General features: G+C 51.4%; 1 protein-coding gene across 1 annotated transcript in view; it reads left to right on the forward strand.

Moving 5' to 3' along the window:
- Positions 1-3,035: 3,035 nt before the first annotated feature.
- The window catches only part of LOC146049766 (Fc receptor-like protein 5), a 56,111-nt gene continuing 35,547 nt past the window's right edge, over positions 3,036-23,599 (forward strand). The window contains exons 1-4 of the mRNA XM_083166378.1: positions 3,036-3,098; positions 7,819-7,839; positions 14,527-14,802; positions 23,063-23,344. Coding sequence (XP_083022504.1) covers positions 3,068-3,098; positions 7,819-7,839; positions 14,527-14,802; positions 23,063-23,344 — 610 coding nt within the window. The 5' untranslated portion in view covers positions 3,036-3,067. The remainder of the gene's footprint in view (positions 3,099-7,818; positions 7,840-14,526; positions 14,803-23,062; positions 23,345-23,599) is intronic.

The raw sequence follows: 23,599 nt of genomic DNA on the forward strand, positions 1-23,599 counted from the left end.
TGTGCTGGGACAATGCTCAGGACTGGCCGCGTTATCAGTGCTAATACCCCTTCTCACCATAACACAGGTTACTACATCTGCCCCACTGTGCTGGGCCAATGCTCAGGACTGGCTGCGTTATCAGTGCTAATACCCCTTCTCACCATAACACAGGTTACTACATCTGCCCCACTGTGCTGGGACAATGCTCAGGACTGGCCGCGTTATCAGTGCTAATACCCCTTCTCCTATAACACAGGTTACTACATCTGCCCCACTGTGCTGGGACAATGCTCAGGACTGGCCGTGTTATCAGTGCTAATACCCCTTCTCCCCATAACACAGGTTACTACATCTGCCCCACTGTGCTGGGACAATGCTCAGGACTGGCCGCGTTATCAGTGCTAATACCCCTTCTCCCCCATAACACAGGTTAGTACATCTGCCCCACTGTGCTGGGACAATGCTCAGGACTGGCCATGTTATCAGTGCTAATACCCCTTCTCCCCATAACACAGGTTACTACATCTGCCCCACTGTGCTGGGACAATGCTCAGGACTGGCCGCGTTATCAGTGCTAATACCCCTTCTCCCATAACACAGGTTACTACATCTGCCCCACTGTGCTGGGACAATGCTCAGGACTGGCCGCGTTATCAGTGCTAATACCCCTTCTCACCATAACACAGGTTACTACATCTGCCCCACTGTGCTGGGCCAATGCTCAGGACTGGCTGCGTTATCAGTGCTAATACCCCTTCTCACCATAACACAGGTTACTACATCTGCCCCACTGTGCTGGGACAATGCTCAGGACTGGCCGCGTTATCAGTGCTAATACCCCTTCTCACCATAACACAGGTTACTACATCTGCCCCACTGTGCTGGGACAATGCTCAGGACTGGCCGCGTTATCAGTGCTAATACCCCTTCTCCCCATAACACAGGTTACTACATCTGCCCCACTGTGCTGGGACAATGCTCAGGACTGGCCGCGTTATCAGTGCTAATACCCCTTCTCCTATAACACAGGTTACTACATCTGCCCCACTGTGCTGGGACAGTGCTCAGGACTGGCCGTGTTATCAGTGCTAATACCCCTTCTCCCCATAACACAGGTTACTACATCTGCCCCACTGTGCTGGGACAATGCTCAGGACTGGCCGCGTTATCAGTGCTAATACCCCTTCTCCCCCATAACACAGGTTAGTACATCTGCCCCACTGTGCTGGGACAATGCTCAGGACTGGCCATGTTATCAGTGCTAATACCCCTTCTCCCCATAACACAGGTTACTACATCTGCCCCACTGTGCTGGGACAATGCTCAGGACTGGCCGCGTTATCAGTGCTAATACCCCTTCTCCCATAACACAGGTTACTACATCTGCCCCACTGTGCTGGGACAATGCTCAGGACTGGCCATGTTATCAGTGCTAATACCCCTTCTCCCCATAACACAGGTTACTACATCTGCCCCACTGTGCTGGGCCAATGCTCAGGACTGGCTGCGTTATCAGTGCTAATACCCCTTCTCCCATAACACAGGTTACTACATCTGCCCCACTGTGCTGGGACAATGCTCAGGACTGGCTGCATTATCAGTGCTAATACCCCTTCTCCCCATAACACAGGTTACTACATCTGCCCCACTGTGCTGGGCCAATGCTCAGGACTTGCCGTGTTATCAGTGGTAATACCCCTTCTCCCATAACACAGGTTACTACATCTGCCCCACTGTGCTGGGCCAATGCTCAGGACTGGCTGCATTATCAGTGCTAATACCCCTTCTCCCCATAACACAGGTTACTACATCTGCCCCACTGTGCTGGGCCAATGCTCAGGACTTGCCGTGTTATCAGTGCTAATACCCCTTCTCCCATAACACAGGTTACTACATCTGCCCCAGTGTGCTGGGACAATGCTCAGGACTGGCCGTGTTATCAGTGCTAATACCCCTTCTCCCCCATAACACAGGTTAGTACATCTGCCCCACTGTGCTGGGCCAATGCTCAGGACTTGCCGTGTTATCAGTGCTAATACCCCTGCTCCCATAATACAGGTTACTACATCTGCCCCACTGTGCTGGGACAATGCTCAGGACTGGCTGCATTATCAGTGCTAATACCCCTTCTCACCATAACACAGGTTACTACATCTGCCCCACTGTGCTGGGACAATGCTCAGGACTGGCCGCGTTATCAGTGCTAATACCCCTTCTCACCATAACACAGGTTACTACATCTGCCCCACTGTGCTGGGACAATGCTCAGGACTGGCTGTGTTATCAGTGCTTATACCCCTTCTCCCCCATAACACAGGTTACTACATCTGCCCCACTGTGCTGGGACAATGCTCAGGACTGGCTGTGTTATCAGTGCTAATACCCCTTCTCCCCATAACACAGGTTACTACATCTGCCCCACTGTGCTGGGACAATGCTCAGGACTGGCCGCGTTATCAGTGCTAATACCCCTTCTCTCCCATAACACAGGTTACTACATCTGCCCCACTGTGCTGGGACAATGCTCAGGACTGGCCGCGTTATCAGTGCTAATACCCCTTCTCACCATAACACAGGTTACTACATCTGCCCCACTGTGCTGGGCCAATGCTCAGGACTGGCCGTGTTATCAGTGCTAATACCCCTTCTCACCATAACACAGGTTACTACATCTGCCCCACTGTGCTGGGCCAATGCTCAGGACTGGCTGTGTTATCAGTGCTTATACCCCTTCTCCCCCATAACACAGGTTACTACATCTGCCCCACTGTGCTGGGACAATGGTCAGGACTGGCTGTGTTATCAGTGCTAATACCCCTTCTCCCCCATAACACAGGTTACTACATCTGCCCCACTGTGCTGGGACAATGCTCAGGACTGGCTGTGTTATCAGTGGTAATACCCCTTCTCCCCATAACACAGGTTACTACATCTGCCCCACTGTGCTGGGACAATGCTCAGGACTGGCCGCGTTATCAGTGGGCTGTATGCCTGCTGTCACTGTCACTGCTGTAACCACAGTCACAGATAAGAGGCTCAGCTTGTGCTCAGTGACCAGTTCCTCAGTGTTGGCTGGAACGGCATCATGTCTCTGCTACATCTTCTGATCCTAGCGGGTAAGTACAGAGATCCCTATATAGTACATGTGTGAGGGGTCTTATCTGATATATAAATATATATATATATATAAGCAGTGGTGTGGGAAGTCACTCGGAGTCTGACTCAGTCGTTATTTCTTCAGAGACCCCGAGTGCCTTCCCACACCACTGCTTCTACAATTACCTTCAGAAGAGCACCAGGGCCATCTAACCACATGTGGTGTTGAGAGTGCCGCCAATCCCATCTATATATACAAATGATACCGTCCAATTTGATATATGCAATGTCCACTTATGTCCTTCAACTCCTTCTTCCAAGCTCCATGGACATAAAAGAAAATGGGGCAAAGGCAAAATACACTCGATCAGTCCAGTGTTTTCCAACCCTGGTCCAACAGTACCCCCAACAATGCACGTTTGGAATGCTATGGGGCATCAGCAGCTTCTGCTGATTAAAATGATATGCAGCATGCCTATATTCTGTGTGTGAGTGAGGCTGTATCTGCATATGAAATAATGTATTCATGGAAATCACTGTAACATAGCATTCTGTATGCAGGTACAGCCACAGTCGCACACAGAATATATTCATGCCGCATATCATTTTAATCATCAGAAGCTCCTTGTGTGTGCTGGTCATAACAATGCAAATAAGATGAATTTTCAGCAAAAAAGGCACCCAACGTTAGCAGAACTGGCCAGGAGCTGCATGGCCTATTGAGTCAGGATGTATGAGGAAACATCTGTATCCAAGCAGAGGCAGAGGTCACAGTGCTAGCGGCTGTGCGAGTGCTGTCTGTGGGTGGGTTGGTTGTGCAATAGTGTTCGGCATATGTGTAAGGGGCATTATGTGTGTCATTATGTGTATGAAGGGCATTAATCAAGGTTGGCATAATGTGTAAGGGGCATTATGTTTATAAGGACATTAATAATGTGTGTCATGTGTAAGGGACATTACTGTGTGGTATTATCAGGGGTGCTGAGAGAAAGGGGTAGGGGGTACAAATTATCCAGGCCAAAGTCTGATGGAAGGGCCCAGTGGGGGCCCCGGGCCCTCTCCCCTTAAGTGACAGCAGCAGCTGCAGCTCTTCTCCTCTGCCCAGCACACGCTGCTTTGTGCTAGGTTGCAGTGTGGCCATGGAGGTGCTTAAAATACAATATTTTCTCAGGATTTTTTTCTAAGGGTATAATGTGAATAATGTGAGGAGTAATGTACATAAGGTAAAGTGGTACTACTGGGTGATGTAATGTGAATAAGGGACACCATCGCATGATATAATGTGAATAACGTGGCACTACTGTGTGGCATTATTTGAATTGGGGGTACTATTGGGTGGCCATGCCCCTTCCCAGCAAGAACACACCCGTTTGGGCTACGCACCGAATGTGTGCACTGTTTCTATTTAAAATATTGCGGGTAGGAGCAACAAAATCATGACTGCTATGACGAGGGTTGATGGTGCTGGGAAAGGGGAGCAGGGTCAGCGGCGGAACTAGTGGCGGTGCTAGGGGGCAACAGCCAAAATCTTGCCTAGGGCGTCATTTAGGCTAGGGCCGGCTCTGCACTTGGCAGGTGCACAAGTGCAATCATTATTCAGACACATTTAAAAAGATCCACAGGTGGAAGTAATTATTTTGCCTGTGATTCTGTGTGGAGACCTGGAAAATGTACTTGAGGACCAGGGCTGGGAACCACTGGTCTAGTCTAACAGTATAAAGTCCATTAATCAAGGGAGTGGATATCAAAGATTCTCTCCTTTCCACCAGGTGATCTTCTCTGTGTTTAAGGGTTCACCTCGTGTTCTATGACGGAATATGGGCTTACATGGGTAAAACAAGGGCCATACACATCATGGTTTCTATAAGGGGAACAGAACTGCACGATTCCCCCCACTTGGTGTATCCCTCTCATGTGTGCCTCCTCGGTATCAGAAGGCTATCCTCTCATAAAGGTTTCTTTCAGTCCGATACGGAAGAGACTCTCTCCATGCAGTGGTACGTAAAGATGATTTCAGTTTATTGGTACCACAAAAATCGACCAACAAACACCATCCTCTGCCACTGGGCGCAATGCTAGGAGAATAAGGTGGAAATACCCGGGTTGGCTCACCAGCTAGAGGCAGGGGTATTGGAAAGGATAAATAAAATCCCAGGTCGGCACCCACCAACGCGTTTCCACCAGTTGGTCTTTTATGTCCATGGAGCTTGGAAGAAGGAGTTGAAGGACATATGTGGACATTGCATGTATGAAATTGGACGGTAACATTTGTTGGTGTGGTATAATCCAATTCATTGTATCCACCAGTGGGCGGCGCTTCACAATCACTATTCCAGTTGCACCCCCTGACTACACCTGTGCACCCCCTGACTTCACCTGTGCACCGCCTGATTACACCTGTGCACCACCAGACTACACCTGTGCAGCGCCTGACTACACCTGTGCACCACCTGACTACACCTGTGCACCGCCTGACTACACCTGTGCACCGCCTGACTACACCTGTGCACCGCCTGACTACACCTGTGCACCGCCTGACTACACCTGTGCAGCGCCTTACTACACCTGTGCAGCGCCTGACTACACCTGTGCAGCGCCTGACTACACCTGTGCACCAGCGACCAGCGATTTCTAGTCAAAATGAGGTAGAGACAGAGGGGCAGATGTATCATAGCAGCGCTTATTGCGCCGCTATGATACTTCCTGCTTCGCCTCAATAGCGAGGCGAAGCAGGAAGGGACATCGACAAGATGTATTAACATCTTGTCTGCCGAAGCGGGGGAGCGCTAACTCCCCCCTTCGGCGATGTCCCTTTCTGGAGATAGCGCATCAGTTAATACTGATGCGCTATCTCCTGTCCCCCGGCCGGCCGCACTGGGCATGCGCGGGATCTCGCTGTTCACGCGAGATCCCCAGCGCAGCCCACAGCTGACAGCAGGGACAGCGCTGTCCCTGCTGTTTAGATAGGGCTTCGTGCGGAACGGTCAGCGATGCTGACCGTTCATACATTCGGCCTGCTATCATTTTGATAGCAGCGCCGATATGGACAGGGGAGCATAGCGCCCCTGTCCATTACCGCATCCCGGCCGCTTCATACATGGGGGAGAAGCGGTATCAGTGCACATAACGAGCGCTAATACCCCTTCTCCCCCATAACGACACATCATACATCTGCCCCATTATGAGACAGAATTGTTGCAATTTTCAGCCAAAATCACCTAGCACAGTGGTTCCCAAACTGTGTGCCGTGGCACCCTGGGGTGCCTCGGGTTTAGGGTCCAGGACCAATGCAAATTATTAATGGTCATTGTAATAGGCAAAGCCACTGCTGGTAGCTGCCAATCATAAACTATGTGGACAAGCAGAAGTGAATTCAGTCCCTTACCACATAATTAAACCTAAAGATGACATATTAACACAATTTACACAAATCCCAGGGGTGCCTTGAAAAAAATCTGATACTTACACTGACCTAGCAACCAAATCGCACCGTGTGTACACAGCTTAAGGTTATAGCTGACCCTTTCCAGCGCAGAAACGGTGTACCTTTTATTTATTGTACATTCCCCAGGTCACCCAGCAGCTGCACATGTGTACTCATTACTCACCGACACATTTCCCAGGTCACCCAGCAGCTGCACAGGTGTACTCATTACTCACTGACACATTTCCCAGGTCACCCAGCAGCTGCACAGGTGTACTCATTACTCACCGACACATTTCCCAGGTCACCCAGCAGGTGCACAGGTGTACTCATTACTCACCGACATTTCCCAGGTCACCAAGCAGCTGCACAGGTGCACTCATTACTCACTGACACATTTCCCAGGTCACCCAATAGGAGCACAGGTGCACTCATTACTCACTGACATTTCCAAGGTCACCCAGCACAGGTGTACTCATTACTCACTGACACATTTTTCAGTTCACCCGGCAGCTGCACAGGTGCACTCATTACTCACTGACACATTTTCCAGGTCACCCAATAGGAGCACAGGTGCACTCATTACTCACTGACACATTCCCCAGGTCACCCATCAGCTGCACAGGTGCACTCATTACTCACCGACACATTTCCCAGGTCACCCAGCAGCTGCACAGGTGCACTAATTACTCACTGACATTTCCCAGGTCACCCGATAGGGGCACATGTGTACTCATTACTCACTGACACATTTCCCAGGTCACCCAGCAGCTGCACAGGTGCACTCATTACTCACTGACACATTTCCCAGGTCACCCAGCAGCTGCACAGGTGTACTCATTACCCACTGACACATTTCACAGGTCACCCAATAGGAGCACAGGTGCACTCATTACTCACTGACACATTTCCCAGGTCACCCATCAGGGGCACAGGTGCACTCATTACATGTCTCTTTTGATTTTGTGAGGAGACCTGGAAAACATGCACTGTCTGTGGTCTGAGGGACTGAGTTTATAGCACATGTGCATTAGAGCAGATCTAGCAACCTGTGGCTCTCCTGCTGTTGTGAAACTACAAGTCCCAGCATGCCTTCCCAGCTCATCAGTGAGAGGGAATGGAGAGTCACAGGTTGGCCTGATGGTATAGGGCTGAGCTAGGACACGCCCCTCTGCACCTGTTACATCCGCCCACTGCAATGCAGCATGGTGTCAACCAGGTGCACAGGCGTTAGTTGTCTCCGCCTCATTCCCACCACAGTGTCAGCACCACTATATTGTTACCTCATGTATAACAGTGTTCGTTTTATGTTACAGCGCTGTCTAATGGAAGATCAGGTGAGTAACTACAGCTGTGTCTGCCTGGATGTATGTAGCTGTATGTATTTATTATATATCTGTATGTATATATCATGGTTGCCTACCTGACCCTCTCCAGGAGGGAGAAAATGCTCTGCTCCTGGCCTGCCCTGGTAATGTATGATTGCAGCACCTGTGGTGACACCTTTCTTATCAGTTACCTAGCTCCCCACAGGTGCTGGTAATCATACATTATCCATACCTCCCAGCATGCCCCTCTCCAGGAGGACACAATGCTCTGTTCCTGGGCTTCCCTGGTAATGTATGATTGCCATCACCTGTGGTGACACCTTTCTTATCAGTTACCCAGCTCCCCACAGGTGATGGCAATCATACATTACCAGGGAGGTCCAGAAGCAGAGCATTTACTCCCGCATGGAGAGGGTCAGGTAGGCACGTATTGTATATATACACGGCTGTATGTATGTATGTATGTATGTATGTATGTATGTATGTATGTATGTGTGTGTGTGTGTGTGTATATGTATGTATGTATATATATATATACTAGGTGATTCATCGCGCCCTACGGGCGCTCTTCACACCGGCGTAAGGGGCTACGCCCCTTAATTTGTGAACATTTGTATTGTGAGAAATATGGTTAGAATTGTATGAAAGATGCCCTGTATTGCAGCTTCTGGCAGTGGGTGAGGGTCCAGCGTGGCAGCACAGGAGTACCGGACGGTGGCCCTGAGTCAGTGTCTCCTCCTACTGGGTGGGAGTTAGGGTGCATGAGAGAAGGAGGCTGGGATATGAGGCATGATAGGGGTATGTGGGCAACACAGCGTCAGCGATTACCCAGTGGTGGAAGTTACGGTTCAGGAGAGCAGGAAGCTGGGTAGTGATAGGGGTGTGTGGGCATACGGGGGACTAAAGAGGGTGGGGGACACTGTGCAGCTTCTGCCAGTGGGTGAGGGTCCAACGTGGCAGCACAGAAATACAGGAGTCAGTGTCTCCTCCGACTGGGTGGGAGTTAGGGTGCATGAGAGCAGGAGGCTGGGCGGTAAAGCATGAAAGGGGAATGTGGGCAACACAGGGTGAGCGGGTCTCCACTGGCGGAAGTTACGGGGCAGGAGAACAGGAGGCAGGGCAGTGTCCTCCCACATTGATGGCAAAAGTATTCAACATCGGCCATAAACCATCGATTATTTGAAAATCATTGATGGTCGATGGGCATCCCTAGAACTGGAGGAGGGTGGGGGACAGTATGCAGCTCCCGGCAGTGGGTGAGTGTCTCCTCCCACTGGGAGGGAGTGAGCGTGCATGAGAGCAGGAGGCTGTATAATAGTGGTATGTGGGCAAGACATTGATAAAAGTTGTGGCGCTGGTGCAGAGGGCAGTGGGGAAACCTGCAGTGCGGCAGCCAGGGCCGGATTTCCCACCTAGGGGCGGTACCTGCTTGTGGTGGTACAGGATCCCCCATTGTCACGGGGGTACGTGAAATGCGGGAGCGGGGGCCGCGGTGGTCCGCTGGGGGGTGAAATTGCCGGAGGGGGGTCTGGGGGGTCTGCAAATTGCGGGAGGGGGGGTGGTGTGTGGGGATCCGCGGTTAGCGGGAGGGGGCGGGGGTCCGCAAATCGTGGGCGGGGGCGCGGGGGGGCTTGAATCGTGGGAAGGGGGGTCCGCAAATTGCGGGAGGGGGGTTGTCGGGGTTAGTGAATTGCGGGAGAGGGGGTTGCGGAGGTCCGTGAATTGCGGGAGGGGCGCGTGGGGTGCCGTGAGTCAAGGGGGGGTGGTGCGGGGGTGCGTGAATCGCGGGAGGGGGCATGAATCGCGGGAGGGGGGGTCGTGGGGGGTTCCGAATCGCAGGAAGGGGGGTATGGGGGGTGCCGTGAATTGCGTGAGGGGGGCATGAATCGCGGGAGGGGGGGCCCCCGAATGTGTGAATTACGGGGCGGTCGCAAATTGCGAGAGGTGCCAAGGGGGCCCGCAAATCGCGGGAGGGGGGCGCTACGGGGTGTTTCGTGAATCGCGGGAGGGGGGGTTGCGAATCGCAGGAAGGGGGGTGTGGGGGGTGCCGTGAATTGCGTGAGGGGGGCATGAATCGCGGGAGGTGGGGTCCCCGAATGTGTGAATTAGGGGGCGGTCGCAAAAGTGCCGAGGGGGCCCGCAAATCGCGGGAGGGGGGCGCTACGGGGGGTTCCGTGAATCGCGGGAGGGGGCGGCGTGAATTGCGGGAGGGGGGTCGCAAATTACAGTAGGGGGGGTGCCGTGAATCGCAGGAGGGGGGGTCGCGGGGGTCCCTTTTAATGCCGGGAGGGGGGGTCGCAGGGGTCCCACGAATCGCGGGAGGGGAGGATGCAGGGGTCCTGCGAATCGCGGGAGGGGGCTCGCGGGAGGGAGGGGTCGCTGGGGTCCCGCGATTTGCGGGAGGGTCGCGGGGGTCCCGCGTTTCGCGGGAGGGGGTGGTTGCGGAGGTCCAGCGAATCGCGGGAGGGGGTGGTCAGGTCTGGGACGGATATTAGACAGCACTTTCATCGACAGCCATTACATCGACACCATTAGTTCGACAGCTCAATAGGTCGACATGGTTTTAGGTCGACATGTCATTAGGTCGACATGTCATTATGTCGACAGCTCATTAGGTCGACATGTTTTTAGGTTGACACTGCCATTAGGTCGACAGAGTCTAGGTCGACAGTCAAAAGGTCGACATGGGTTTTTTCACTGTTTTTTGGCCGAAATGTCGACACAGTCGACATGGACACAGTTTGAAGTGTACCGCAGCCGCTCGCTATGCTTCGGGCACGGTGCCTCGCTGCGCTCGGCACACTATTTTATTCTCCCACCACGCCCTAGTGGATAGTAGGGCATGAAATACCGCCTGTCGGCACATGTCGGCTCAATAAACAGTGAAAAAAAACATGTCGACCTTTTGACTGTCGACATAGACACTGTCGACCTAATGGCAGTGTCGACCTAAAAACATGTCGACCTAATGAGCTGTCGACCTAATGAGCTGTCGACCTAATGAGCTGTCGACATAATAACATGTCGACCTAAAACCATGTCGACCTATTGAGGTGTCGAACTAATGGTGTCGATGTAATGGCTGTCGATGTAAGTGCTGTCTAACAATAGTCCGGATACCGTGGTGGTCGCGGGGGTCCCGCGAATCGCGGGAGGGGGGGGTTCGCGGGGGTCCCGCGAATCGCGGGAGGGGGGGTGCGGGGTCCTGCGAATGGCGGGAGGGGGGGTCACAGGGGTCCCGCGAATCGCGGGAGGGGGGGCGCGGGGGGTCCCGCGAATCGCGGGAGGGGGGTCGCGGGGGTCCTGGCAGAGGGTAGGGATGTGCAGGAGTAATGGTGGATGGTGGCTGTGGAGTAATGGTGGATGGTGGGCGTGTACTGTAGCCCTGGCTGGGCGGGAGGTGATGTCAAGGGGATGGAACGTCAGACACATGAAAGTGAAACTGTTCTACACAGGAACGTTCTCCACAGGGGTTGAGTGACAGATCTGGCTAAATATATAACATATATATATATATATATATATATATATATATATATATATATATATATTATAATGTAGCTTTGTGTGTGTGTGTGTGTGTGTGTGTGTGTATATATATTATAATATAATGTAGCTGTGTATGTGTGTGTGTGTATGTATATATGTATGTATATATATATATATATATATATATATATATATATATATATATATATATATATATATATATATATATATATATATATATATATATATATATATATATATACTAGGTGATTCATCACACCCTACGGGCGCTCTTCACACCGGCGTAAGGGGCTGCGCCCCCTTAATTTGTGAACATTTGTATATGAGACATATGGTTAGAATTGTATGTAAGATGCCTGTATTGCAACTTGAGTTATAGGTGAAATGTGTTTCATAGAGAGCATATGATGTGGAAGGGGGTGTGTATTGTTCTGTTTAATTAAAAAGCCGTTGTTTAGGTGTGTGTGTGTGTGTGTGTGTGTGTGTGTGTGCAATAGTATAGTAGGGTGTTTTTGAGTCAGCGGCTCCCCACTGGCGGAGGTCACGACACAGGAAAACAGGAGGCTGGGTAGTGATAGGGGTGTGTGGGCATACGGGGGACTAAAGAGGAGGGTGGGGGACACTGTGCAGCTTCTGCCAGTGGGTGAGGGTCCAGCGTGGCAGCACAGGAGTACAGGATGGTGGCCCTGAGTCAGTGTCTCCTCCTACTGGGTGGGAGTTAGGGTGCATGAGAGCAGGAGGCTGGGCTATGAGGCATGATAGGGGTATGTGGGCAACACTGCGTCAGCGACTCCCCAGTGTTGGAAGTTACGATTCAGGAGAGCAGGAAGCTGGGTAGTGATAGGAGTGTGTGGGCATACGGGGGACTAAAGAGGAGGGTGGGGGACACTGTGCAGCTTCTGCCAGTGGGTGAGGGTCCAGCGTGGCAGCACAGGAGTACAGGATGGTGGCCCTGAGTCAGTGTCTCCTCCTACTGGGTGGGAGTTAGGGTGCATGAGAGCAGGAGGCTGGGCTATGAGGCATGATAGGGGTATGTGGGCAACACTGCGTCAGCGACTCCCCAGTGTTGGAAGTTACGATTCAGGAGAGCAGGAAGCTGGGTAGTGATAGGAGTGTGTGGGCATACGGGGGACTAAAGAGGAGGGTGGGGGACACTGTGCAGCTTCTGCCAGTAGGTGAGGGTCCAGCGTGGCAGCACAGGAGTACAGGACGGTGGCCCTGAGTCAGTGTCTCCTCTTACTGGGTGGGAGTTACGGTGCATGTGAGCAGGAGGCTGGGTGGTAAAGCATGATAGGGGAATGTGGGCAACAGAGGGTGAGCGGGTCCCCACTGGCGGAGGTCACGGGGCAGGAGAACAGGAGGCAGGGCAGTGATAGAGGTGTGTGGGCATGAGGGGTAGTAAAGGTTTTTGCCTGTTGCAGAGTAGGGATGGGCATTGGTGCAGACAACATCGATGGTTGGCATTGATGGCGATTTTGCACCCTGCCATTGATAATAGTAAAATCTTACTTGGGTAACCATCGATTGTTGTAGCTATCGATGGTCATCCATTATATCTTTGACAATACACTTCCTTGAAAAAGCCGCTGATCCTGAGTTAGGAGGTGGGGAAACGCGTCGGGATACACTAATCTGCACCAGAGGGTACCATACCAAACAGAAACAAGAAAAAAGGCGCTAGGGAGATGGGGTGTGATGTTTAGGCTGCTCACACGTTCAGTCCCCTAAAGGTGGATACAAGGGGAAAACAAAAATTGTGTAGAGCGCCGAAGTGATAAATTATACTAAATCTTAAACTTAAATAAGCCTAAGAAATGAATATTGATCAATTGGGTATCACAAAATAAAAATACATTTAATTACCACATCAATTAAAATCACATTCATTATAAATGCACATACAGTTAAGACTAAAATGAGATATTGCATTTGAGAGAGATTTGGCATACAGTAAACCACTTGTCTATATATATATATAAAGTGTAGGATACTTAAGTGAGTCCCGCTTGTTCCAGACATTGCTACCTTCTTGTTATGGATTGTGCAGTCCCCAATTGGAGGGGGGACGGGGAAAGGGCAGGGAGGGGAATCCGGATACAGCTTGTACTGATAGGGATCGGTTTGTCCTGCTGGAGGCCTTGGTCTTGTTTTCCACTGGTGGGCAAGATGTATATACCTCACTGCTCGGATAAGAGGCTCCAGGAAATTAGCAGGTGTTTAGTCCCAATTTGTACATCCAAGTTGGAAATGGTGGGGATGGCTGAGTCTGTGGGGAACAAAGTGGTAGCTGGTCCAAGGGGTATTAGGTGGGTATCCGAAGTTGTAATCACAATGGTGCAGACAAGGGTTAACCTGACGCGTTTCGTTGCGCTCTGGCAACTTTCTCAAAGGTATGAGAAAGTTGAGAAACACCCCTATCACTACCCAGCCTCCTGTTTTCCTGTGTCGTGACCTCCGCCAGTGGGGAGCCGCTGACTCAAACACCCTACTATATTATTGCACACACACACCTAAACAACACGCACGCACACCCCTCCCCCCACACCCAGAAATGTCACTGTACCCTCCACACTATCAATGTACATCTTACTCTGTAACCGCTTTTTAATTAAACAAAACAATACACAGCCCCTTCCACATCATATGCTCTCTATTTAACACATTTCACCTATAACTCAAGTTGCAATACAGGCATCTTTCATACAATTCTAACAATAGGTCTCACAATACAAACGTTCACAAATTAAGGGGGCGCAGCCCCTTACGCCAGTGTGTGTATATATATAATTACTTTTTTTCCCCCTAAATAAAAACCTAACCGCTGCATATTGTGGGTCAGGTGAAATTGGGGAGATTTCTTCAGGGAGTTGGGGAGATTGCTGCTATTTCTGGGAGTCTCCTGCATAATGCAGGAGGGAAGCCATACCTCATAACTTTTGTGGCCAGTACAGTATGGTCCCCTCTGTGGTGAAGGGGTGTGGCTTCACAAGGATGATGCTCCCTCGAGCCACGCCTTCTGTTTTCATCACAGTTGGGGCACGATGAACAGATGGCCACGCCCCCTTTCTCTGTTAATAGATGCTGTGCCGACACAGGTCTCCAGGGGGTAAGAATTGGGGTAATAAGTGATCTTAATATTTGCCTGCCCACATGCCAACCACACTCCTGTATCACTGTCTCTTTCAGCCACATTGGATATGCCACAGATGACCAATAGCCGATCAGTCACAGAGGGTGATCCGGTGACTCTGAGCTGTATAAGGAGGCCCAGCCTGGGCCCAGCGACTCCGCAGGTGCAGGTTGCCATCTACAGAGATGGGAGGAGGGTGCAGGAGTTCGGATCCTCGGCTACATACATCGTACCATCAGCTCAGCTGGAGGATTCTGGGAATTATAGCTGCGTAGTGAGAAATTCCTCCGGCGGTGTGCAGAAGACTAGAGTGGTCTCCATTCAGATAGAGGGTGAGTGCGGTGTGTACTGAGCAATGTGAACCACACATTTACTGTATGCTGGGTACGCACTAGCCCAGCATTGTCCAACCACTGCCACGTGGCACACTAGCTAGAGATGGCATCACCAGTTGACAGCCACCGCCAGTGCAACTGTTATTCTCCGGTCTCTTGGTTTAATGTGACAGCCAATGTATTTTATTCTTGTTACCTGTGGGGACCAGTGTGATTGTGTTTTTCCTATGGGGGCCAATGTTTTTGTAATCACTGCACTAGACCATATTTTGAACCATTGGCCAATTCCTGATGGATCAGAACGACAAATTGCTCAAATCGTCCGGCATGTACACATTGTGCGCGCTCCTGCGCAGGACGGCCCTGGAAGTCCAACATTTATTAAGGTTGGTCTGAAATTTGATGAAACTAGACTTTTAGTAAATATACCCCTGTAGGTCGTCCACATTGCCACCACGTATCACATGCAGGAAGCCAGATAAGCTTTGGCTGTCACTAGTCTACCACACCGACATTTGTGCGACTTTGTGTCATATGATCAGTGTCTCATGATACAGTGTGATAAGGGGAAATGAGGGGGAGAGATAAAGCACCACAATCAGCCCCTGTCAACTTCCAGATGCCGGCTGTCACGCAACTGAAGCTGATTGGCTGGCACTTTATCATCTAGAGTTCTGCAGAATGGCACGAGCTGTGATGTTATCAGCATTAGCCAATCACGCGGAGCCGTCCTGTTATGGCTGGTTACATGGGAGCACATACGTGTGCTAGACATGCAGTTATGTATATATGCGGTATCAGTGCTGCAGAACTATGAGGCCTCCTGTAACTATACACTAATCCTTTTCTTTATCGTTCTGGACTCCTAGAGGAACAGTTACTCCCAGGTGGGATATAGGGGCCAGTCACAGCTAGGGGTCTATTTCAGTGTGTCATTGTTATTCTCCAGGGTACACAGCTGCTAATGTCGGCAAGTGACTGACACCCACCGGAGCCATCGCCCGGCCATTCGTGGGTGCGGGCATGTTTTACCAGGTACCTGCAGATACACACCCAGAAATAACTGCGGGGGTGATGCTGGCATACTGACTGGGCACCGGACTGCCGGTGGAAGTGCTTGCACAGTGGGCAGTTCTGAAGGTTTATGGTGACCGAGGTGGGGGTAGTGGATCCCGGCTTCGATGTAATATCACCGGTTGACAACAGACATTGCCGCTCACCAACAGGTGTTTGGGGCCACAATGGGCTTCCATGGATTAGTGGCTTCCAGTCTCATAGGATTAGCCAGCCATGTCTGATATCCAGAAGCTGATAAATAACATCCCGCTAGCCAATGTCAGTCATTAGTGGTCAGTGGTCATGGTGGCTACTCTACCCAAAACCTGTCACATGGGGTAGAGGAACATTTGGACCCATCATTCATGAAGCAGGTGGACACCTTTAGCTGGTTTGGGCTCACCACAAAGGAATCAGACAGGGCCCCACTCTTCAGAGGACATCGTCAGGCTGAGCCTCTGATGGGACACACGGGCGTGGCCGAGCAGCAGCCGGAAACACAGAGGACGTAACCACGTCTAGGGATGGCCACACTTGCCTTAGCCATCGATGGCAAAAGTGCAACTGGCCCTCGATGGTGTATAAGTATGCAATGTTTTTACATATCGATGGTAATCCATGATTTCTAATCATCGATGGTCGATGGCCATCCCTAACCACGTCAGCCGCCGATGAGATTTGGGACTCGTGACAATGGGCGCATCCTGCGCACAGGACTGGAGCCTCAGCCTGCCTGTCTGGTAACTTCGCTCATCTCCCTCCCATCCCCCCTGCAGGCACAAGCAGCACTGTCTTTACCTAGAGGGCCAGCTTTCAAATCCCCATGGGGCGGAGATACTGTATGCAGCAGGGCTGGGAACTGTGCGCTACACAGTAGGGGGAGGGGGGTCAGGTGTACTGTTCCGTGGCTGCCAGATGAAGGAGGTTCATCATCACCAGCTGTATGGTGGGGAGGTTGGTGACCCAATAGACATGCTGGACTTCCATCAGATGGGCACAGCCAATGCTAATGAAAAGGGGCCCGCAGTGTGCAGAAAGGGGCCCGCAGTGTGCAGGTGGTGCTGCTTGCTAACTGCTTCATAGTTACAGACAGATGTCTGCCATGTTGTTTGCATGCCATCCGTTCTCGCACCGTGCGGATGGTCTTGCCAACATAAAACATCAAACATCCACATCAGGATAAATATTTCCCTATTCGACATGTGTTTTCATGCCTCTCGACCCATGTAGTATATTTATTATACTGTCCATGCCAACTGTTTTATGTTGGCAAGACCATCCGCACGGTGCGAGAACGGATGGCTTTACATCGATCAGCAATTGACCATATCCCACCGTTGAAGCGCGGCGGTGATCGTGATGGGATGTTGCTGAGGATGGAATCCAAATGGATTTTTAAGTTACAAACAATAAATCCCTCAGGTCTAAACGAACGGTTTAGTTGGCAAGTGTTTCTGTGACATTATTGGACATGAGCTAGTAGTTGAATGATCAGCTTAACGATATGCTTATTAATATGATTATTTTTTGTGGTTAGTATGTAGACATGAAATACATGTCCTATAACCCCCTTCATTGCCGTATTATGATCCAGCTACGGGTTAATGATCCGGACGGCCGTGGACGGCGTCCAGAGTCGTTGCGTTGCTTAGCAGCGGCTTTGGGCTGACGTCAGAGGCAAGCGTCTCCCACGTAGGTGGTAGCGCCAGCCACACACGGTCGCTGGTGAGATTGGAGACTGGTGAGTATTGTGGTCTATATATATCACCGCCGAGTGGTACTTTGCTTATTATGTATTTTGTAGCTTGCCGCCGTGCAAGCCCGAGTCAGGTTATGCAGTCTTGATAAAAACACCGCCGTGTGTTGAAACGTCGATATATGCGCTGACCTGAATGATGTAAATTTATTACACTTATTTCTTCAATTATAACTATCTGAAAAGTCCCTTGGAGTGTCGCGAATTATTCATATATATATATATATATCAGATGCGGGCACTCCAAACGGCCTCCAATACAGAATCAGTATATAACTGGTTAATTCCGGTGCCCGCCAGTATGCAGTACTAAGACTGCTAGATATAGTGTCCAGGGGGATGGCGGCACTCACGTATAAAAAAGATGCAGCTTGATAAAGGGGCAAATCTGCCCAGAAACGTTGGTGACTACCTGCTCGTGTGTGGAGTCTTTTTTATACGTGAGTGCCGCCATCCCCCTGGACACTAATATATATATATATACAGGGGAGTCAACAGTAGTGTAGACCCCTGGGCATAGCAATGTATTGGTGCCCTTACCGATCCTCCAGCGGTAGAGGTGGGGGAAGCTTTGATGTCCCCCGGGTGGTAGGGGTATTATATCCACCGCTCAGCATGTAGGGCCTGGATCAGTAATTTCCACTAATTACCCCTCTACTGCACAGATGGTGGGAGATGAGGTGGGTTAAGAGCGGTCGTTTGCGGTGAGTCAGCGGATCCCATCGGGACCCGGCGGCTCCCCCCTCCCTCCCTTACTCGGCTGCTGCGGCATGGGGGCGGGCTCTCCTCCTCCCTACACCCGGAGAGGATGAACAGTGCAGGTAGGAGGAGGTCACAGGTCCGGGCAGCACAGCTCTGACACAGGTGAGGGGGGGTGATGGGGAACCGTGCAGGGCGGCAGGGGGTCGCGTTAGAAGCCCATAGGCTTCTATGGGACATCGCCAGATTTTTCTGGCAATGTCCCCCCACCGGGTTACCGCTTAGAGCATCCCAAAATACGGTAAAACACCAATAAGGGGGTTTTTACCGCATTTTTAGCTTAGAGAATGTCCCCCCTTGTCCCTTTCTGCTATTGTGACATTGTCAAGGAATTTCACACAGGCTGCAAATGGATGTTTTGTATGCTGCGGGTAACCTCCCACAGCTTTCCATGGTCGCCGATGGTCGTTCACGCATATAAAAGTGACTTTCAGGTCACCTCCATATTCTGCATGCACGCTGGCACGGATATGGGCGGGCAGATGACATCTGGTGATGTCATCGGCCAGCCCCCGCACCCGCATCACGGGCTCATTACCATAATAACGCCCAGCCTTCTCATCTGAACGCCCAGGAGTTCTCATATGGTAATGAGGCAGCCCGGCGCCCCGCCCTTCTATGCCCCCTGCACGCCGTCTAGGGTGCGTGCACCCGGCAAACCAAAAGTTTGCACCATACATCTGCACATGCGCAGACGCGCAACATCGGTCCTCCGTGCGAAGGAACGTGAATAACCCCCTATGTGGGTAGAGATTCTAACTGTTTCTATACTGATTGCGTGTTGTTTGCGTTAGGGAATGTTTATCCCTCTAAGGTACAATCTGATGCTGTTGCAGATTACACTGTTACTTTGTATGTATTTCCTTTCATTACTATCACAGATTTTGGCAAAGTATTTTGAAAAGAAAGTCTACTAGTGTGTATGGGACTTAATTCTCTCTGATTTATCTGTGTGACTCTGCTGACATCTGGTGGACATTCTCATGTATAGCAGGATGTGACTGTATTTCTGCTATAATTCCCTCTTTAGTTTTGCCTCTGGCTGTCTCTGAGGTTTGCAGTATGTAGAGCTTCACATAGTTTTAGATACTTTATAGCAGTTCTCTCCCCAGTCTCTGGGACCAACCTTCTTCAGTTTTCACTGACAGCTGCAGTATTAATATTTAAATCTATGTATATACATAGTTACCTCCCCTCCTGCGTTCTGCAGGAGACTCCCTGACATAGCCGCAATCTCCCGCTCTCCCTCATTAGTCTAGCAATCTCCCTCATGTCACCTAGCCCACATTACACTGTTACATCATAGTTACCTCCCTTCCAGCATTCTGCAGGAGACTCCCTGACATAGCCGCAATCTCCCGCTCTCCCTCATTAGTCTAGCAATCTCCCTCATGTCACCTAGCCCACATTACACTGTTACACCATAGTTACCTCCCTTCCAGCATTATGCAGGAGACTCCCTGACATAGCAGCAATCTCCCTCATTAGTCTAGCAATCTCCCTCATGTCACCTAGCCCACATTACACTGTTACATCATAGTTACCTCCCCTCCTGCATTATGCAGGAGACTCCCTGACATAGCAGCAATCTCCCTCTCTCCCTCATTAGTCTAGCAATCTCCCTCATGTCACCTAGCCCACATTACACTGTTACATCATAGTTACCTCCCCTCCTGCATTATGCAGGAGACTCCCTGACATAGCAGCAATCTCCCTCTCTCCCTCATTAGTCTAGCAATCTCCCTCATGTCACCTAGCCCACATTACACTGTTAAATTTATTTGGGGAAAAAAGGATTGAGAGATAGATACAGTTACATAGAATCATCAGCACCATTTCCCAGCACTTTACCAAGTACAGTAGCTCTTACTAACTGCTTTGGGGCTCATCTACATTTGGATACAAGTCATTTAAAAAGATTCCTCTCAAATGCAGCAGTACATACCCACGCTTCTAGGTGCCGCGTTTACAATCTTTCAATATATGAAGCTAGACACGCCCTCTGGATGGAGCATTACACGCCCCCTCAATGGGGGTGCTGTGCAAAATTCTTCTACCAACAATAATTTCTCTGAAACTAGTTTTCAAAAGTAGGTGTATATAACGTTTTTTAAAACACCACAATAGTCTATGGGTCTCTTTCTCCTTGACCATCTGGATTATCAGAGAGTTGTACCCAGTGTGCCTCAGCCCCCGATCCTCAGCCCCATTAACCATTGTGACGTTGGCAGAGAGGTGAAGCTGCAGCAGTACCCCACTCCCATGCACAAAATCTTTAGCTAAAAAATACATGCTAACCACAGGGGGTCTCTAGATAGAGGGGGGCCCATGGGTAAAGACCCCCCCCCCCCTGAGCCCCCACTTAATCCAGCTCTGGCCGGCACCCCAACTGCCCTCAGAACACTGGGGTCGGAAACCTTGAACAGATCAGGATTTTGGGACGTCAGTGGGTTAGGGTCAGGCTTGGGAAGAAGGGGGTAGGGAGTTTGGTTTAGGCATTAGTGGGGGAATTTGGGGTTGGGGGGGATAGACTGTGGGGAGGGGGTTAGGATTAGGAAGTTGTGGGGAGACTTGGGGGGTAAACTGCGGGGAAAGGGTTAGGATTAGGCAGTGGGGAGACTTAGGGTTGGGGGTTACACTGTGAGGAGGGGGATTAGGCAGTAGCGGGGAGACTTGGGGTTGGGGGGTTGGACTGTGGGGGGGGGGGTTAGGATTAGGCAGTAGCGGGGAGACTTGGGGTGGGGGGTTAGACTGTGGGGAGGGTGGTAGGATTAGGCAGTAGTAGGGGGATTGGGGTTGGGGGGATTAGACTGTGGGGAGGGTGGTAGGATTAGGCAGTAGTGGGGAGACTTGGGGTTGGGAGGTTAGACTGTGGGTAGGGGGTGGTAGGATTAGGCAGTAGTGGGGAGACTTGGGGTTGGGGGGTTAGACTGTGGGGAGGGTGGTAGGATTAGGCAGTAGTGGGGAGATTTGGGGTTGGGGGGTTAGACTGTGGGGAGGGGGGTTAGGATTAGGCAGTAGTAGGGGGATTGGGGTTGGGGGGTTAGACTGTGGGGAGGGTGGTAGGATTAGGCAGTAGTAGGGGGATTGGGGTTGGGGGGTTAGACTGTGGGGAGGGTGGTAGGATTAGGCAGTAGCGGGGGGACTTGGGGTTAGGAGGTTAGACTGTGGGGAGGGTGGTAGGATTAGACAGTAGTGGGGAGATTTGGGGTTGGGGGGTTAGACTGTGGGGAGGGGGTGGTAGGATTAGGCAGTAGTGGGGAGACTTGGGGTTGGGAGGTTAGACTGTGGGGAGGGTGGTAGGATTAGGCAGTAGTGGGGAGACTTGGGGTTGGGGGGTTAGACTGTGGGGAGGGTGGTAGGATTAGGCAGTAGTGGGGGAGACTTGGGGTTGGGAGGTTAGACCGTGGGGAGGGGGTGGTAGGATTAGGCAGTAGTGGGGGAGACTTGGGGTTGGGAGGTTAGACTGTGGGGGGGGGGGTTAGGATTAGGCAGTAGTGGGGAGACTTGGGGTTGGGGGGTTAGACTGTGGGGAGGGTGGTAGGATTAGGCAGTAGTGGGGAGATTTGGGGTTGGGGGGTTAGACTGTGGGGAGGGTGGTAGGATTAGGCAGTAGTGGGGAGACTTGGGGTTGGGGGGTTAGACTGTGGGGAGGGTGGTAGGATTAGGCAGTAGTGGGGAGACATGGGATTGGGGGGTTAGACTGTGGGGAGGGTGGTAGGATTAGGCAGTAGTGGGGAGACTTGGGGTTGGGGGGTTAGACTGTGGGGAGGGTGGTAGGATTAGGCAGTAGTGGGGAGATTTGGGATTGGGGGGTTAGACTGTGGGGAGGGTGGTAGGATTAGGCAGTAGTGGGGAGACATGGGATTGGGGGGTTAGACTGTGGGGAGGGTGGTAGGATTAGGCAGTAGTGGGGGGACTTGGGGTTGGGGGGTTAGACTGTTAGGAGGGTGGTAGGATTAGGCAGTAGTAGGGGGATTGGGGTTGGGGGGTTAGACTGTGGGGAGGGTGGTAGGATTAGGCAGTAGTGGGGAGACTTGGGGTTGGGGGGTTAGACTGTGGGGAGGGTGGTAGGATTAGGCAGTAGTGGGGAGACTTGGGATTGGGGGGTTAGACTGTGGGGAGGGTGGTAGGATTAGGCAGTAGTGGGGGGACTTGGGGTTGGGGGGTTAGACTGTGGGGAGGGTGGTAGGATTAGGCAGTAGTAGGGGGATTGGGGTTGGGGGGTTAGACTGTGGGGAGGGTGGTAGGATTAGGCAGTAGTGGGGAGACTTGGGGTTGGGGGGTTAGACTGTGGGGAGGGTGGTAGGATTAGGCAGTAGTGGGGAGACTTGGGATTGGGGGGTTAGACTGTGGGGAGGGTGGTAGGATTAGGCAGTAGTGGGGAGACTTGGAGTTGGGGGGGTTAGGATTACTTAGTAGTGGTGAGACTTGGAGTTGGGGGGGTTAGGATTACTTAGTAGTGGTGAGACTTGGGGTTGGTGGGGGTTAGGATTAGGCTTCTACAGAGGAGGATTAGGAGGTGGGTGAGGGGGTAACTTACTTGCAGAGCCCCTGATGGTGTTCTCTGTATCGGGATGCCGGTCTTGGTCTTTGGACCGACGTCATCCTCACCACTGGGATATCCCGCAGCTGTAAATGACCCACAAGTCACACCCTGCCCGGTAATTTTGTTATGTCTTCCAGCTCTGCTTGATACCCCGGTAATAACAACGAATCAGACATTGGTGGCAGAGGGCGAGGAGATGACAATGACCTGCCTCACCACACTCAGCCCCCTCAGACCGGATACAACCCTGGAGTTTGCTTTCTACAGAGATGAGCAGGTTGTGCAGGAATTCAATGCATTCGCTACATACAGCATTCCGGCAGTGCAGCTGGTGCATTCTGGGAGTTATACCTGTGAGGTGAGGACCCCCAGCGGCAGTGTGAGGAAGAGGAGCGGCGTGTTACCTGTACATATAGAAGGTGAGTCTAGGACACTGCTGGATTGTACATCTGTCCTGGGCGGTCTCAGGTGGTGAGATCCCTTGCTGTAATGATTGCTGCATGACCGGGCAGGACTGGGACCAGAAATCGGCCCTGGCATTTCGAGCACACAGGCCCTCCTGCAGCAGACGGGACCCTTGCGCGGCGAAAAGGGGGGGTGGCCTTATGGGAAGGAGGCGTGGCATCACCAAAAGGAGGCATTACACATTGTGGCACACATCGTAATGCCCATTA

The sequence above is a fragment of the Crinia signifera genome, chromosome 12 (genome assembly GCF_055691185.1).
Source record: "Crinia signifera chromosome 12, ASM5569118v1, whole genome shotgun sequence".
Taxonomy (NCBI): Eukaryota; Metazoa; Chordata; class Amphibia; order Anura; family Myobatrachidae; genus Crinia; species Crinia signifera.